Source organism: Amblyomma maculatum, chromosome 7 (genome assembly GCF_055883805.1).
Source record: "Amblyomma maculatum isolate TAMU_Amacu chromosome 7, ASM5588380v1, whole genome shotgun sequence".
Classification (NCBI taxonomy): domain Eukaryota; kingdom Metazoa; phylum Arthropoda; class Arachnida; order Ixodida; family Ixodidae; genus Amblyomma; species Amblyomma maculatum.
The window spans coordinates 79,931,874-79,951,126 of record NC_139350.1 but is presented as its reverse complement, the minus strand read 5'-3'; the positions used below and the strand labels follow the sequence as shown (position 1 = coordinate 79,951,126).

The following is a 19,253-nucleotide window of genomic DNA, read 5'->3' as shown; positions in this document are numbered from 1 at the left end:
CAAAAGCAGACGTCGCCAATAAATGGTTTTTGTTTCCCGAAATGCCACTAAAAACTTCCTTAAGTGATTGCGCAACCATAAATATTTTCATAACATTTTTGTATTTCAAACTTTGCTTATTAAGTGCGAAATATTGGTATTTGTGCTGCTCGAAACTAAGCCAATAGGAGAAAGAGCCATCGCTTATATTGGATAAATATCACACCGACATGCTGTTTCTCTCTCTTTTTGCAATTTATAGTCACAATATTCAATCTTAGGACATTATTTACGGTAGAACAACGTTTATCTTTGCATTACTTTTAGCCAAAAGTTGTAGTTCTGCACTCGGTAGCTCTCCGGCCCATGATGCTTTGAGCGCCCATGGTGGCTGAACTGGCCGTCTGGAAACTCTATGTAAACTCCCATAGACGGCAGCACAGCTTTCCCTCTAGGTAAGAGTAAGAAACTCTATGGTTACGACGTGACCAATGAGCATAGCCGTTTCGGTTTTCCCTTTCCGGTCTCTGGGCTTCCGGTCCTCCCAGACTTCGCGCGCTGGCGGATAGCAGACGACACCACTCGACGTTCTGATAGTTCCGACACTGCTAGATTGTTTCGGCTCGCCAGTGTTCGTGTTGTGTTTACAATGTGCAGTACAGGAGGAGTGTTTTCATTGTGCAATGATGAGCTGCTCATCGAAGAAGTACGGCAGAGGCCGGTTCTTTATGATCAGCGGCTGAAGTCACACCGTGACAAGCAACTACAAAATGATGCCTGGCTGCAAATATCCAGTGCATTGAATCAAACCAGTAAGTGATTTTCAATTTTTCATTTGCGGACAAACTGCAATCAAATGCTCCCTCTCGTCTAGAAAATTGAAGTTATGGCGCAGTGCGAGTGTTGATAATGTTTGCGGTAATGCGCTGTCCGTTTAATTTGTTTCAGTGCATTTTCGCAACCCGTCAGATATACCTGCGTAACATTAATTACCGACATGTTTGCAATAATGCTTTTATGTGGTAGGATAAGGATCCTGTCAAGGTGTTTTTCGGGCGTTGTTGGTGCTGTGTCGCTAACACAATGTGAAGCGGCGATTTCTTGTGCAGAGGTGGGCTTGGAAATCTCTCACGAGTGCGTCAGTGATTTATAGTTTAAATCAGCACGAAATCTAGCACAGAAGTGCTATTCGCTGCATGTGACAACCATCGGTGTGGAGTTGAACCGTAAACCGAAACATTCAAGGCTGTCTATGGGAACGGTTCGCAGTATGAGTCGGCAGGAGTGTCTGCATGAGGACCGACTATGCCATCACTTCGTCGCACATAATAAGCCATTACCCTTTTTGATTCTGTTGCCACCCTGCCGAACTCAGACTGGCAGGCCATAATAAACGTTCATATAGCTCACTTCTACGTCGGTGTACATAAACATTATGCTCGGCTAGAAATACGGCAGCAGCCAGCTTCCTTACAGCGTGCGCCGTTTGCAATGTGTTGTTTGCATTGTATAAACACGTTCTTTTTCTATGCTCAATGCAGCGGCAGTGTTACAGCACCGCTGGAACTATCTGCGACAGAAGTTCCTTCGACTACGAAAGGTGTATGTAAAGTCTGGAAGTGGCGCAGCGGACGTGGAGAAAGCATGGGTCCTTATGCCAAACCTTATGTTCCTGGTTGACGCTATACAACGCCGAAGGTAAAAGCGAATTATTTGCTTTATTGCTGGTCAGTAGCTGTGGAATTTTGCTGCTAAGCATGGGTTGATAATTTTAGAAGCAGCTGCAGCGGCAATATTTTGACGAAGAAATGCAAGCAGTTACGCCGGGCTGTTGCGCAGGAGGAAAGCATGCTCCCGCTGTTCCTTTTTGGTTTTAGATTCTTTAGTGCTTTGCGACCGGAGGCGTCCAGGCGTTTGTAGGACGTCTTCGTTGACAACAAGTGAGGGAACAGTATTGCCCTGCAGCAAAAGGCCGATGCTTAGCAAGGTTGTGGTCGGGCCGCAGAACCGAGCTGGCGTGGACCCACTGGTGTTTGAAAGAAGACCGCCGTAAAAGACGAAAAGTAAACAGCATCTGCCGAAGGGGGGGAGTTAATGGGACGCGTTTCGCGAACGTTTGTGTCTATTGCGCACCCCGACTCATTGTTTAGATACAGCTGCACGACCTTTTTAGTCGCCGCACCGAAACGTCTCGAAGATCCCTTTCCGACATTCGTAAAGTGGATCTCGTGGGAAGCGCTGCTGAAGGACCGCGCGCCAGAAGTACGTGCGAACGGGGATTGTCGAAAAAAAAAAATAAAAGGATGTACCGACTGAGATAGGACCTTCGCCCCGAAACAAAAAGACTCACCCCGCTATGGGCCAGATGGAAACACCCGCGGGCGTCACGCACCGCCTTGCTTCTTTGACCGAATGTTGGGGAACTCTTGTGAGCGGCAGCATCAAACGTTTGCCGGCAGAGTACTGGGGAAGCGTGAGGACGGAAGCTGGCGTACAAGGCCACTGTCACACTGCCTGCGGTGGACAGGCATGCGCTTGAACCGAATTCGTTCACATTTCTAATTTCTTGCTCTGTTGTAGTTTACATTAGATTTTTTTTTTTTTAGAAAAAAAAATGTGTACCGTCACAAGTAGTGCTGGAGAATTTGTTTTTCATCGGAGCCTAATTCACTGAAGAGAAAATTTCTAGCCTTTATGCTCAGTTGTACTCTAACAAAGAGCGTCCAGGAGTGGAATATTTACAAGCTAAAGCCAGCCTGTACAATTGGGCACATTGGCTTGTCAATGTTAATGGGAAGTTTAAAGACAGCCCCATGTGATACAGATTTGCATTGCACTGCTCTCTAATTTTAATAATGCCTGAGTTTGTGTGACTATAGGCATCTAATGTGTTTTTGTTTTTGTCATTACTGTACGCAGCCTGGCGAGAAGAGACGAACCTACAGCTGCGGTTCCTTTGACTCAGCAGCCACTTGAGCCAGTCAATGACTCAATTGCATCTGTGGAAGGTCTATGCCGCACGTTCTACATTGATAGCACTCAGGAGGAGATGTCACTTCCTGAGGATATTATGCAAGTGTCACCCCTTCCAGAAGCTTCGAGAGAGTCAAGCAATGAGGGAGATAATAGGTCTGCAGCAAATGTACCTTCCTGTTCAGGAGAGACGGCTGCATCGGATAAAAACAAGCGCACAAAAAGAAAGAAGAGCGACTTGGACGATTTAATGTTGTCAACGCTCCAAGCGAATCGCCATAGGCTAAATGAGCTAAAAACAGCTGCCATGTCAGTAGATGACGACGAACATTTCTTATTGAGTTTGAAAGGCCTCCTCGGTAAGGTGGATGAGCGTAGAAAAGAGCTCCTAAAACTTAAAATCCACAAACTATTGGTTGAGGAAGCATTCAAGCTTAACGATACAGATGTTTAAAGGAGTAGAAGCCCTAAAATTTTGGAATGCATTCTTTTGTTCTGTGTGATGATTGTCGAACACCTGGTGCCCCTTCAACTAACTATAACTTATGCTTTATTTTCTGCCTTACATGTTGTTATATCTTATTTGCTATTATCTCACTTGATTTATTTTTGCATCGCGCCGTAATTTTGCTCATTTTTCCATTGCTTGTTTGTGCTGTATTTTGCTCTTTTTTCCTAGCATATCCCAGAAATGTTCCATATGTTAACTCTACCTCTCGATCTGTACACAATGCCCTCGGGTCCTTAAGATCGAGAAAATGAAGTAAAAATTTTCTGTTTATTATTATGCACCTACATGACCGAACAGTCTTGTAACAAAATATTTATGCAGTGCAAAAGCCCTTTCCGAACGAAATAAACATTATCAAAACGACGTTGTGTTCGCAAAACATTTATTTCATTATTAGTGATACATTATCACTTATGCAATACAGTCACAGCAAAAGTACAGCGCACAATTAAGGCAAATCACGATGTTGTCAAGACATATGTCGCTGAACAGGATGCCACAGAAAAAAAAAAGCAGCTCAACTTGCATTTAAACCCATTGCCAGCTCACGGAACCCTCACCATGAAAATAAGCAGCAAAGAAGTCTCTCACTTCAGACGCTTTCTTAGAATAAGCATTAGAGCCTTGTCTAGGTATTTGTGGCAGGGGTTCAGTGCCGTTTCTCCATTCTCCTGGCATGACTGCACCTGCACTGTTTGTAGTATCTCCAAACTGCGGTGGACAGTAGCCACCTGGCAGCCTCCCTTCCTGCATCAGGTAATTGTGCAGGCAACAGCAAGCAGCTGAAACTGCAACCGCATTCTTCGGCAGCAGACTCATTCGGTTCCGGAGCACCCTCCATCGTGCACACAAAATTCCGAAAGCATTTTCTATGCACCGCCGTGCTCGTGAAAGCCTGTAGTTGTACACCCTTTTTGGTGTGTTTGGTGGTTGGACACCAGGGTACGGCTTCATTAGGTTGTGTTTTAAGGGAAATGCGTCGTCTGCTACCATTACAAACGGGAGCTCAGGGCCATTATTGGACGAAGCGACGGGGGATGGGAACGTTTGGGGCGCGCTTTCAACGATTTCACCAAGCCCGCACGCTGAAAAAACACCACCGTCGCTTTCGCTGCCAAATGCCCCTATGTAAACGCTTGTGAATCTGTAGCCAGCATCGCAGGATGCCATGAGGTTGATGCTAAAGCTGCGCTTGTAATTGAAATACATGGAGCCAGAATTTGGCGGTGCATCCAAATGAATATGCTTGCCATCGATAGCACCAACACAGTTTGGAAAATTCCACTTCCACATAAATTCATCGGCAATAGCCTTAAGTTGTCTATGATCTGGCTGCCTCAGCACCCTTGGTTTGAGCACCTTCCATATAGCGATGCACACTTCAGGAACCAGTTGTGATATGGTCGACTTCCCAACCCTGAAGCTGTATGCCAGGGACTGGTAGCTGTTTCCACTTGCCAAGAACCTTTAATATAAAAAGACAACATATATGTGCTTACTGCATTCTGTTAAAAACACTGCATGTAAACAGCTGTTCACAGCTGCTCTGTAGATTGTAAGGGGCGCCAATTATTATTCATGGACTACGATGTGAGCTGGAGGCATTCATGGTAAAAAGTAATGTTCACTTCTGAAAAAAAAAAAAAAAAAGTCGATCTCTGCAAAAACCTTTGTTTATTATTGCGCACTTGTTCTCTTTGTGAAATCAGAATGCTGTACATAACCCCTTTAGAACGCAAAAACGCAGTGTGAATTTGCTATATTTAGCTTATTGCGCCCCCGAATACTCCAAATATGTACTCGATACGGGCTTCGGAGCGCGCGACACTGTTTTTAAAATATGCGCATGGCTGTAACTAGAAAACCACCACTATACACGCTACGTACTGCAGCTTTCTGTCGGCAAAAAGCAAACTAATTTCGCCAACAGCCATCTGCACAGGTACGATGTTAAACGCTCGCCTACACCCGCATCTACCATGCGAAGCAGAGAAAGAGACATATGCTTACCTCAGGGTTATAGCCAAACGCTCTGCAGATGACAGGGATTCTCGCAGCGGAGTCTCTTGGACTTGAATCAGCGGTTTGACGAGGCTTTCGAGAAAGTCGAACTGCTGTGGTGACATCCGGACGAAGTTGTAAAACAGGGTGGTATCGCCAGCCCTCAACTTCGCAAAAAGATTGTGAAAATCTCCATCCACGGCTCTATCCAGGAAGATCTGACGCACCCACATTCTTCTATTACGTCTCCGCCTGCGTCGGTTGAGTGCGTAGACGATTATAAGCTCATTTTGAGCTTGCAAAGCTTCGACTTCTGCGAACAGCCGCTTGCTAACCGGCGCCATCTTGGAGAATGCGAGCCGAGAGCGTTGATTGGCTAGTCGTAAAGAACGTATCTTACCGAACGGCACAGTGTGAACATGCGCGGTCGTAAGCTACGTAAATGGGAGTTCCAGCAGCTACGCGCATTACGATACATACGACACTTACGACAGATGCGACTGCAGTCTGAACGCGGCTTAACCCTGTGACCTTTGCCATAAAGGAAAAGCACACCTGATCATATTATTGTGAGCCTGCTGATCAGGGACGTACGCAGGCTGTGGCGCATCACTATCCGTTAGTGTGAATAGGCACTCGTGGCACCGCCCTTAGGAATCCATTTGGAAGTGACAGTTTTCAGTATTTTTTTTTGGCAGTGTATCAGCGATGGCCTTCGCGTCCCCAGTTACTTATTTTGTCTTTTTGCTGTTGACATACTTGCTTTATGTTTCTTTTGTAATAGGCGTTTATTCATAAAATACACGTTGGGATCTTTTTACCCCTATTAGTTCAATTTATTAGTTTCTTCGTAGGTTTGCTAGAGCAGGCATTTCCACACTATTTATCAGTTTACTGATCAGTTTTGTCAGTTAGAAGTACTACTAGATAAGGAAATCAGGTACTGTTGCTTGAAAAATTTGAACAGAGCTTAAACAGAATGTGGACATGTGAAACATCAGACAAGCTCATGTTTTAGTGATTTAAAAATATTCGCGTTAAAATGACACCCTACAAAACCTTCTTTTTTTGCTCTAGAATGCAATTAGTCATTCTAAATGAAGAAACTTGCCATAGTTGAAGTCTGAAGGTAGGAACTTCCAAAACAGTTGTGTTTATTCATTCATATTGGTGTAACTTTAAGCTGCTACCTTCTCCCACAAATGGCTCCTACCGCTGCATACTGCTAATGTAAGAATCCGAGAATTGCTCATAACAATGTAATTATATGCATATGTCCTCACAGTACATGTCTCAGTCTTCACATAGGAGTAAATTTTTTGCAAAAGGCATTGTGTTCGCTACTTATGCACCTTCATTCAAACACTTGCAATGATGCTTGAAAAGCTGCATGGTTGACTTTTGATAACATTGTTGGAAATATAATAACGCATTGTGTTCTCTTGAACTCTTTTTTCCATCTCCTCCAAGAGACTATTTCCTAAAATTTTAAGACAATTTACGAGTAATTTATGGAGTGATGAGGTAATTTTTGTTTGAGTTTTGAAGAAATCTACTCTGTTCAAAAATGCCATTATTGGGAACATGTTTCATGTATTTCCATTTTATGCATAAAAGAATCATTCATACACCTTTTAAGCACCAATTGTCTTATCCATTCTGTACCTTTAAAGTAGGCTTCGCCTCACACTCGTGGGGAAACATATGATTCAAAATAGCCTCTTTTCAAACTTGTAGTATTTTTGAAATTTCTTCTACGAACCAAGCCCCTAGTTTTGTCTATCAGTTAGATTGGGGAGAGCTTATGCCAGCTCCCAGTTCTTCCACCTCCCAGTTCTAAATCTTCAAAGGTAAAGTTAAACCTTTACTGCGTTTCATAACCTTTTCATCTTTCGGGAAACTGGAAAGGCTCTCCTATACAAACGAGGAGCATATACCATGCAGGCTGGTTACTTTTGGCAAACGCAGTACATTGCATTGAGGCTGAAGTCCAGTACCTGCTTATATGCTTTGAGTAGTTGTCTTAAAAGTTGTTTGCCCGAATCCTCATGACTGTAGGTACTGAATATATAGCTGTGTCTCTTTCCATTACTGGGAAAGGAGTTGTGTAAGCGGTCCTACTTGTCGATTTTTTCCCCTCTTTATATACGCAGCTACCTGGGCACTTCAGACAGAATGATGCCTGGAGCCTACCTGCTGCTCACCAACACCCCACAGCACGAACAAGGACCACACTAACTCATCTACCAGCAAGCACACTGCAGTGCCCTCCTGCAAGCCACCACCACATTCTATGACAGGTTCAGGGATGCGTGATTAAGTACACAGCCTAAGCATAGCTAAAAATGGTGGAATGAATGGACCGCTGCCTTGGCTTGGTTGCGGTATTTCTTTCTTTTAAATCTTTATTTTATTAATACTGTAGTCAGCAAACAAAATCATTCTGACAAAAGCTTGTTTGCATTGTTGTGAATAGCAAAGCCAAACCTCGTACCCTGTATGATGTTTCTGAAAGTTATGATTTTGTGTTTTCTCTGTGAATGGTACAGCATGTTTCCCCCACCAACTGTTAACAATGAGAGCTTGAAGTGTACAGATGCCAGGAAAGCACTGTCGGACATGGCTCTTGTGTTTGAAATTATCTGATGAGTTTTGCAGAGAAGATAAGATAGTTACTTGGTTCCGCATGTGAATGCTTCAACGGCATGGGCTGAAGTGTTGTAAGCTTATCCATGAGTTGGAAATGAAGGTTTACTTAATTTAAGTATTGTGACCAGTAATACAAAGCGATTTTGTTTGGTGTTTGTCAGGGTACACGCGCCACTACTTCACGACAATACCGCTTCACTTCATAAACGGCCTGTCTTCTATGGTGTACAGGGAAATAAAGTAAATTTATTTCCTTGCATAGCATAGAAAACAGGCATACGAATGGCATCCGACCTTTGCGGCATGTTTTGAATACAAAAATGACCATTTTCACGGAATTTCTGTAACTGTAATTTCGGTAATTTCAGTTTCTGTAACTAAAAATACTGGCACAAACCCAGTTGCATGTAGTATCGGCAACCAAGATTACATCAAAAGCCAAAGTGAAAGCCACTAGACGCTCATTAGTCAATACTCAACAAATACACCCAATAAGTACCAACCAGAAACATGGCGGTCAATTTGTTTCAGACACACAGAAAGAACTAAAAAATTCATTTAAGACTAACAACAGACTTTGGTGTCTCTATTGTGAAAGAGGAACATACTCTCATCAGACACACATACAAAATTTTTATAAGTTTTGGCTCAATGATTAAGACCCTCGGCTACTAAGCCGGAGTACCCAGCCTCAAACCCAAACATGCGCGGGCGGGAATCAAGCAATTTATTGTATATAGTACCGTTGTGTATATATCTATTTGTATTTTACCTACCCAGTCCTTTCTCCATGTCGCTCTCCACTCAGATTTCCTTTACCGCTTTCTCACTATCCCTTTATTTCCGCCGTCCCAGTTAAGGTGTTTCAGGTAGTAAATAATTGGCTAGCAAACATCTTTCCTTCCTTTTTTGATATATAATAAATAAGCACAGACATTGTGGAAGGCAGTCAAAAAAGATACGAACCAAGGCGATGACATCGTGAGGAAAACCGTTTATTTCCAAGAACATGAGAGTAAACTCATAATACGGCAGACAGACTTTCGCAGGCGGCCGTGGTGGGCCGCAGCTTTAGACGACGGCGTATCGTGAGACGCGCTGCCGCTCTGATCGCCCGCAGTCTGCTGCAGAGGCGCATGACCGCAGCGAACTGCGTCACCGCTCGTCTTGACATGAAAGCTGCCGACGGCCCCTGGGCCAAGTCGGCGTCAGTCACGAAACGAACGTTTTTCGTCTCTCCCGTCTCCTTCTCATTGTAGGTGACCATCTCCTACCGCTGAGCATTATTGAGGCGCACCATGGGTACACTCAGCTACCCGTACTTAGTCTTCAGAGCCCAGTTGAAAGCGTACTGAAGTTTGTTAAGCTCAATCAGTGTCAACCGAACTTGCATATACTTGAGCACACTTGCGAATTCTTCCTTGGCCAAGTAGGCCGCGCTGACGGTGGCATCGGCTTGGTCGCCACGTCCCAATTTATTAGCGTGTTGAGCACAATCATTTGGCCCTGCAGTGGCTTCTTGTTGTGTGGGTATTGCAGCGGGGAGGTCATCTGCGAACTTCTTTATGCACTCTGCGAGCTGGAACTGCACCTGGAGATCCGGTAATAATTTTGCCGCAGTCTCTTTGAGCTGCTCATACTGCGCGATGAGCACGAGACACCTCTTCTGGATCTTGATGGCTTCCCGTACCATCGCTTGGGCCTGTTGCAAGGAATATGCGTCATCTTTCGGTACCAGAGACAAAGCGACGCAAAGGTCGAGAAAGTCCACTTGCTTGTGAACGCCAGCAATATACTCGTCAGTCATCTTTGGGTGCTCTGCCTGCGGGTGTTAAACGATGTGACAATGTCAGGCTGGAATGTTTGCGGCCGTTGGTCCATGACCTGATAAAGTGGTGTCACAGGCAAGCGTGCGCATCTGCCGGGATGAGGGCAGACAGCTGACGGACTGACCTGCTACAGGCCCCAAAATCAGCCACAACTGTCTTTTTTTTTTCCTCAGTGCGTACGCTTTGCACGTGACAAAATAGAGGGTGCTACTAAACCGTCAATATCATAAACATTATTTAAGCTTCAAAACACAGTTATGAATTTCAGTGACCATCAAATTTAACTCAAGCCACGTTTATTTCTTGCGCATATCAGCACATAAATTGAGTGCGTTAAGAAAGTGATATTTGTTTACCTCCATCGCCATCTTCCCAAAGGGCGGAAGTGCCTGAGGCTATGGCAGACGAGTGCAGACCACAGCAGCTCAGCGCTCTTCTTGCACGACGATGACGATACGTTGATGGGTAATGTGTGGCCTTGAAACGCGGCACTTTCATGGGCTAAGTTGTGGTGTAAGAACACCAACTACTAGCCCCAAACATAAATTGTTATTCACACATAGGGAAAACGCAACGAACCACATGGACTCGTTTGCAAAGCAGCTGTATGCTATCCACGATGCGATGGAGGTTGTAAATGCCATACCGCCTATAATTGAAGGTCACATTAACACCGATTGTCTAGCGGCTGTTAAAAAGCTCATCAACATTACAAAAACCCTAAGATTTCCCAGGAGATACATGCTCGATATTCGAAAACAAAAAAAGCGCGTTCGGCTACATTGGATACAAGATTGGATGTGTCATAAAAAAACATACACTTGCACACCAACCCCTGACACGAATGCTTCACCCACAAGCCTCCCATTTTATCCTCGTTCCGCTTTCCCAATCCTGTTATCTATGGTAAGCAAACGCGCACATTCCCTCATTCCTCCGCGCACTTACGCGCGCCCTAATAACCTAACGAGAATGGCGAAGGTGTCCCTTACAATGATTAGGGCTAGGAATGCACTTACCCAGTAATTGACCTGCCGATTGGCTTCGGAAGAAGATGAATGTGTGGCCGTAAGACGAGGCACATTCGTGTGCCGAGACGAGCACATGCCCGAAGTGTCCAAGGCCAGCTTTAGGGCCGCACCTTCGCCACCTTTTATATACCTGCCCAAGAATGCAGCCGTAAAGAAAAAGACGACTACAAGAAGTTGGACTGTCGTCTATAAAGGACGAACATTTACACTTGTGGTTTGTGGATAATAATAAGAGCTCTAGCTTGTTCCACTTACTTGAAGAAAATAGACTGAATGACATCCCTAAGGTTAAAAGACAGTCTGATTATATCCACATGGCAAGCCTTCGAATAAAAAAGGTTGTCTTTCTATCTGACAAACGACAAGGCGAATGAAGGAAATCGTGTCATGTATGACAAGATTGCGGAGGCCCCACAACCGTGAAATAAACTGGGAGACAAAATGCGCTGTTCACGTCCGGTTAAGAACAATTGTTTAAGAACCATTGCCGCAACACCCATATGTGAGCAAGCGTAGCCTTTACCTGGAGTGCACAAGGCCGTTCCAGTAATGCATTTCACCATTACGCCTCCACTCGACTACCTAAAAACTTATTTAAAAGGTTTCGTTTTTGGGCGAAAGCTCTAGAAGAAGAATTTGTGGCCATAGGTGTTCAATATATAATTTGTAATCAATCATATTAGAGTACTGCTCTTACCGCCATTACTGTGCTCATAGTTAAGTTTATTATTTGCACCGCTGTCCCTGTGGCTGTACCATGCCTGCGACACTGAAGGATATTATTTCAGGACTTGATGGTTTTAACATTCCCCTGTTGTAAAAAGTGAAAAATATCCCGGAGGTTTCATCCTACGTAAAAAGCGTTACATTTAGTGAAAGTAACCGACGCTCAGCTACTTAGCCGGAGTACCCTCTATGTAATAGAGTAACTCTCCTATGCTTGGGCACGCTTGCGGATTCTTCCTCTGTGAAGTAGGCCGCGCTGACGGTTGCGCCAGCTTGGTCGCCACGTCCCAATTTATTACCCAGTTGAGCGCAATTATTTTACCCTGTACCGGCTTCCCGTTGTGCGGGTATTGCAGCGGGGAGGTCATCTATGAACTTCTTCATCCACTCTGCGAGCAGTAACTGCAGCTGTAGATCCGATAATCGGTTTGCCTCAGTCTCTTTGAGCTGCTCATACTGCGCGATGAGTTCGTGACACCTCTTCTGAATCTTGATGGCTTCCCGTGCCTTCGCTTGGGCCTGTCGCACGAAATATGAGTCGTCTTTCAATACCTGCGACAGACAGACGCAAAGGTCGTAAACATGTAGTTGCTTGTGAAGACCAGCGATGTACTCGTAAGTCATCATTGCGTGCTCTGCTGTAGAGTGAAGAACGATGTGACGATGTCGGGCTGGAAAGTTTGCGGCCGTTGGTCGAAGGGCTGACGAAGTGGTTTCGAAGGGAAGCGAGAGCAGCTGCAGGGACTGACGGCAGACAGATGACGGACTGACCTGCTCCAGGCACCAAAATCAACCACAACTGTCGTTTTCTTTCCTCAGTGCGTACGCATTGCACGTGAAAAAATAGAGGACTCTACTAAACAGTCCATTTCGTAAATTATTTTTGGCCTACAAAAACACTTACAATTATAAATTTCAGTGATTATAAAATTTAACTCAAGCCACGTTTATTTGTTGCCCATATCAGCACATAAATTGAGTTACATCACAATTACGCAGCACAGTGTTTCATCACAAGAATGCGCATTGCGCGTTCCGTGCTTCCATGAACCACAGACGGACACTCGAAGTGGAAAGGCGTTTATTCAAGCCGAACAACTGGCTTATATAGCCTGACGAGGGGAGAGGGAAGGGGAGAAAGAAGGAACGAGTGGAAAGGTGGAAGGCATTCTGGCTGGCGTTCGCCAAAGGCGGAACTATAATGCAGAACGTTTTCCAACATTTATCTTCCCTTAATAAGGAATTCGCTGAACTGGCTTCTTTTGGCGCGTGGAACGTCGAAGTGTCGGCGACGTACACGATGGCTGCGTCGATGCGGTTCCTGCTTGCTGTTGATGCGGACAGCTTTCGGCGTCTTGCGCCGCTGACGAATTCTTTGGTGGCGTTGAGGCTGGGTGGGGGGTATCTGCTCGAGGAACCGCGCACTCCACTCCTTTGTCGTGGGCTACAGGCGTTGGTATACCAGCTTTCACAGCGCTGTCTACCGCTGAGCAGTGATGCTGCGCATGTGGAGGAGTTGTGTGTCGAACACGCACCTGGTCGACGTGACGCCTGACCGGTCCGGCCCGTGTCTCTATGGTGACCATCCGTGACCCTCTTGTAGACTGGACTGTTCCAGGCCGCCATTTTTCTCCTACGCCAAAGTTTCGCGCATACACTGCAGCTCCAGGAAAAGGTGGTGACCATTCATGTGGTTCAGAGACTGGACCTGTGGGGACGGGTGGAAAGCCTGTATCTAGGCGAGAGCGGAGACGATAACCAAGAAGCGCCTCTGACGGAGACTTTCCCGAGCTGTTAGGTGTCCTTCTGTAATTAAAAAGCAGTATGGATATGTGGAGCTCTAATCTTACAGCCCCCATCTTTTTGAGGCTATCCTTAATCGTTCTGACGGCTCTTTCCGCCAACCCATTTGACGATGGGTGATACACAGTCGTTCGCAGATGAGTTATATTATTCTTTTTCATGAAAGTGTCAAATTCAAGACTGGTGAACTGAGTCCCGTTATCAGATACTACAGTCCTTGGGATTCCAAACCTGCTGAATATCTCGCACAAGGAGTTCACTGTCGCATTAGCATTAGCTTGCTTCATGGGAACTGCCTCAATCCACTTACTGTATGCATCAACTACAACAAGAATCATGCTTCCCGCTAATGACCCTGCGAAATCTACATGTATCCTAGACCGTGGTTCTCGAGCAGTAGGCCAGCTTTCTGGTAGTGCTGCGGCTGGCATGGGCAAGGTTTTGACACTGGTTTGACATGTTGCTGATAGTCGTTCTATGTCGTCGTCCAATCCTAGCCAAAATGATGATCTGCCAACTGCTTTCATCGCTGTAGACCCCTGATGTGTTTCGTGCTGCAGGTGTAGAATACGATCTCGCGCTTCCTTTGGCACTATTACACGGTGCCCCCAGTACAACAGCCCGCGGGCCAAAGACAGACCTTGTCATTTGTCAAAAAATGGGATAATGCTCTCATCAGCTATACATCTTGCCGTCGATGACCAGCCATCCTTTGTCAACTGCGCAGCCTTTTTAGTTGCGGGTCATCCGCAGTTAATTGCTTCAGTTCATCAAGGGACACCGTTCCGTCATCGAGTCCTTTTAGAGCGAGAATGTAATCAGGGGGATCGTCTGATTGCAACTCTGTCGTACTTTGTGGCACTCGACACAGGGCGTCGGCACGCAGAAGTTGCTTACCCCGCAAGTACTGGAGCTTGTAACGGAAACCACCCAGGAACAGAGACCAACGTTGTATGCGCGCGGTTGCCAGCGATGGGGTCGGTTGATCAGCTCTCGGCAATCTCAGGAGAGGCTGGTAATCAGTAACAAGTGTGAACTCTCGACCTACAAGAAAATCCCGGAACTTCGTTACGAAATTACTAGTTCAAGGGCGTTGCGTTCGAGTTGTGAGTAATTTCGTTCAGCCTTTGTTAAGGTTCGCGAACGGAAGCCTATGGGCTTGTTCACCTTGCCATACGTGTGGAACAGCGCGGCTCCAATCCCATGTTGTGAAGCGTCACACTAACTTGAGGGCTGCAGCCGGATTGAAATGGGCAAGTACCCCTGCCCGACGAAGGCCTTGTTTAGCTTGCATAAAGGCCGCCTCCTTTTCAGGTTCCCACACCCATTCTGCGTTCTTTTCTAGCAGCTTGTACAGCGGTGCAAGGACAGATGATAAATTTGGCATGAACTTGGCGTAAAATGTGATCATGCCCAAAAATGCGCGCAGCTCCTGCCCATTTTGCAGACTAGGAGCTTGCATAATTGCTTCAATATGCTGTTCTGTCGGATGTAAGCCCTCACGGTCAATTCGGTGACCCAAGTATGAAACCGATACCTGGCGAAATTTACATTTGTCCAGTCTGAGTTTGACCCCGTGCTCTTGGAAACGCTGGAGCACAAGTCTTAATGTATCAGTCTCGCCATGTTTTTTCGATACCAGAATATCGTCGAGGTATGCCTGAACACCTGGTATGCCTTGCAATATCGTATCTATTTTCCGTTCGAAAATGGCAGGCGCGGAAGCTATACAGAAAGGCAAGCGGTTGTAGCAGAACAGCCCAGGGTGCATATTGATAACGCAGTTTCTTGGACTCGTCATCGAGAGGGATCTGATTATAGGCATCACGAAGGTCAAGAGTGCTGAATTGTTCGCCACCATTCAAAGATACAAAAATGTCACCAATAACAGGTAGCGGGTACTGTTCCAGCTCGCATGCAGGGTTCAGAGTCACTTTGAAATCAGCACAGATTCTAACACTGCCACCCATTTTGAATACCGGCACAATCGGTGTAGCCTACTCTGCGTGCGTTACTGGGGACAATACTCCGATAGTTTCAAGCCTTTCAATCTCTTTGGATACCTTGTCGCGCCATGCAAATAGAAGAGAACGGGCCTTACAGAATTTTGGTGTGGCTCCTTCTTTCAGTTGCAGATGCACTGGTGGTCCGTCTATCCGACCCAATTTTGTGCTGAAAACATCTTGGAAGTCCGAGAGCCCATCGTCCACCGTTGATGTGCAGTTCTTCCCTAAGCTCTCCGCCAGCTTCGCCCCGACGTTGAGGACTGACGATCCTGCGTTGCTAAACTTTGATATCAATTCGCGTCCGCAGAGACTTGGTCCTGAGCAAACAACAACAATTAATGAGCCCTCAACGCTGGTCCCCTTGTACGAAACAAGCATATCCAACTGCCCCAGCACTGGTAAGGTTCTTAGGTAACAGGAAAGTTTGTTGTGGCACGTCTACAATGGTGGCCACTGTTTCTTGTGCTGCTCAAAAACTTGCCTAGGCACAACACACACAGCCGAACCAGTATCGACGTTTATCTGTATATCGCTGTCACACCACGTCAACGTTCGGCGAATCGGAGGTCCCAATTGAGCTTTCCGAGACGACACTACAGTCCAGATGTGCATGCTGTCGGCCGCGTCATTCAAACTCTCCTCTGTTACATTTAAAGCTTGGCTTGACCTGCTCCGAGCATAGTTTTTCCGGCGTTTCTTGCTGACGTCGCTAAGACATTTTTTTGCAAGGTGCCCGCACCTGCCGCAGAGGTAGCATCGAGCGTTCGTCCAGCCACACGCGTTTTCGTTGTGTTTAGTGCTTCCGCACAATCCACACTCTAATACCGGCTCGTCGAAGCTCTGTCGACGCGCGCTTATCTTCATTACAGCTGTCAAGTCCGAAGAAATCGCGTTGGCACCCTGATCTCCTGCCTCAGAGCTGAACGCTATCGCTTCAGCTTCCTGCAGGGTGAGGTCTGATTTCGTCAAAAGCTGCTTTTGCAGGGCACTTGACCGGACGCCGCATACTATCTTGTCGCGAAGAATTCTATCGAGCATGCTCCCGAAGTTGCAGCTATCCGCTATTTGGCGAATTTCGACAATGAAGGTATGAATAGACTCACCTTCCAGCTAGCGCCGGTTGGAAAAGCGAAAACCCTCCGTTATTTCGTGGCGTTTTGGGTCAAAGTACGAACTTATGTCTTCGATTACTTCTTCGTACTTCATCGCATTTGGCTTCTTCGGTGCAACTTTTCCTTAAAGCACTTGGAATGTGCGTGTGCTTAGCGCAGAGATGAGCAACGCCCTTTCCTTCATTGGATCTTCGATTCCACTTGCTTCGAAGTAGGCTTCAACCTTAGTCAGATATGCCCTCCAGTTGTCACCGCGTCATACTCCGGAAGCTGGTGATGTGCTATGATTGAACTGGTTGCATCCAGCGTCTCAGTCTTGACCGTTGTTTCAGGTTGGTTCTCGTCGTGGGTTTGCATTAGGCTCATCGCCATTGTTACATCGCAACTACGCACCTTGCGCGTTCCATGCTTCCATGAACCACAGACGGACACTCGAAGTGGAAAGGCGTTTATACAGGCTGAACAACTGGCTGATATAGCCTAACCGGGAGAGGGGGAAGGGGCGAAAGAAGAAACGAGGGGAAGGGTAGAAGGCATTTTGGCTGACGTTCGCCAAAGGCGGAACTATAATGCAGAACGTTTTACAACACAGTCCATTTCGTAAATTATGTTTAGCCTACAAAAACAGTAACAGTTATGAATTTCAGCGACCATAAAATTTACCTCAAGCCACGTTTATTTGTTGCCCATATCAGTACATAAATTGAGTGCGTTAAGATAATGAGACTTGTTTACCTCCATCGCCATCTTCCCAAAGGGCGGAAGCGCCTGAGGCTATGGCAGACGAGTGCAGACCACAGCAGCTCAGCGCTCTCCTTGCACGATGATGACGATATGTTGATGGGTAATGTGTGGCCTTGAAACGCGGCACTTTCAAGTGCTAAGTAGTGGTGGAAGAACAGCAACTACTACCCCCAAACATAAATTGTTATTCACACATAGGGAATATGTAACGAACCACATGGACTCGCTCGCAATGGAGCTGCATGCTATCCACGATACGATGGAGGTTGTAAATGCCATACCGTCTATAATCGAAGGTCACATTTACATCGATTCTCTAGCGGCTGTTAAAAATCTCATCAGCATTACAAAAACCCTAAGCATTTTCCTGGAGATACATGCTCGAAATTCGAAAACAAAAAAAACGCGTTCGGCTACATTGGATACAAGAACGCAGTAATAACATGTGTCAGAAAAAACAGATACGCTAGCACACCAAACCCCTAACACGATTGCTTGATTTCTTCACCCACAACCCTCCCATTTGATCCTCGTTCCGCTTTCCCAATCCTGTTATCTATGGTAAGCAAACATGCACATTCCCTCATTCCCCCGTGCACTTACGCGCGCCCACATAACCTAACGAGAATGGAGGTGTCCCTTACAATGATTAAGGCTGGGAATGCACTTACCCAATAATTGACCTGCCGATTGGCTTCGGAAGAAGATGAATGTGTGGCCGTGAGACAAGGCACATTCGTGTGCCGAGACGAGCACATGCCCGAAGTGTCCAAGGCCAGCTGTAGAGCCGCACCTTGGCCACCTTTGATATACCTGCCCAAGAATGCAGCCGTAAAGAAAAAGACGACTACAAGAAGTTGGACTGTCGGCTATAAAGGACGAACATTTACACTTGTGGTTAGTGGATAATATTAAGAGCTCTAGCTTCTTCCTGTTACTTGAAGAAAATAGACTGAATGACATCCTTAAGGTTAAAAGACAGCCTCATTCTATGCCACATGGCAAGCCTTCGAATAAAAAAGGTTGTCTTCCTATCTAAAAACGGCAAGATGAGACCTCAGCGGCCTATAGAGCACCACATACGGCGAATGAAGGAAATCGTGTAATATATGATACGATTGCAGAGGCCCCACAAGCCGTGAAATAAACAGGGAGACAAAATGCGCTGTTCACGTCTGCTTCAGAACAGCTGTTTAAGTACTGTTCCGGTTGAAAACCGCAACACCCAGATGTGAGCAAGCGCAGCCTTTACCTGGAGTACATAAAGACATTCCAGTAATGCATTTCATCATTACACCTCCACTCGAGCACCTAAAATCTTATCTAAAAGGTTTCGTTTTTCGGCAAAAGCTCTAGAAGAAGAATTTGTGGCCATAGGTGTTTAATATATAATTTGTAATCAATCATATTATAGTACTGCTCTTAACTATGATCACAATAATGGCGGTAAGTTTATTTTTTGCACCGCTATCCCTGTGGCTGCACCATGCCTGCGACACTGAAGGACATGATTTTATGACTTGATGTTTTTAACATTCCCCCGTTGAAAAAGCGAAAAATATCCCGGAGGTTTCATCCTACATAAAAATCTTTACAATGAGTGAAAGCAACCGACGCTCGGCTACTTAGCCGGAGTACCCTCCATCTAACGGTGTAACTCTCATGTGCTTGGGCACGCTTGCGGATTCTTCCTCGGTGAAGTAGGCCGGACTGACGGTGGCGCCAGCTTGGTCGCCACGTCCCAATTTATTACCCTGTTGAGCACAATCATTTTAACCTGTACCGGCTTCCCGTTGTGCGGGCATTGCAGCGGGGAGGTCATCAACGAACTTCTTCATCCACTCTGCGAGCAGCAACTGCAGCTGGAGATCCGATAATCGGTTTGCCTC

General features: G+C 45.9%; 1 protein-coding gene across 1 annotated transcript; it reads left to right on the top strand.

Moving 5' to 3' along the window:
• Positions 1-530: 530 nt before the first annotated feature.
• On the top strand, positions 531-3,818 carry LOC146183721 (uncharacterized). Its single transcript, XM_084608751.1, has 3 exons — positions 531-791; positions 1,521-1,677; positions 2,899-3,818. The coding sequence occupies exons 1-3, from the start codon at positions 629-631 to the stop codon at positions 3,404-3,406; spliced, it is 828 nt and encodes a 275-aa protein (XP_084464877.1). The 5' UTR covers positions 531-628; the 3' UTR covers positions 3,407-3,818.
• Positions 3,819-19,253: the final 15,435 nt, after the last annotated feature.

Excerpts from the sequence above, each read along its gene's own strand:
- LOC146183721 (XM_084608751.1), top strand. The coding sequence starts at position 629 with ATGTGCAGTACAGGAGGAGTGTTTTCATTGTGCAATGATGAGCTGCTC. Across the intron at positions 792-1,520 it reads CAGTGCATTGAATCAAACCA|CGGCAGTGTTACAGCACCGC; the intron begins GTAAGTGATTTT and ends TGCTCAATGCAG. Across the intron at positions 1,678-2,898 it reads GACGCTATACAACGCCGAAG|CCTGGCGAGAAGAGACGAAC; the intron begins GTAAAAGCGAAT and ends TACTGTACGCAG.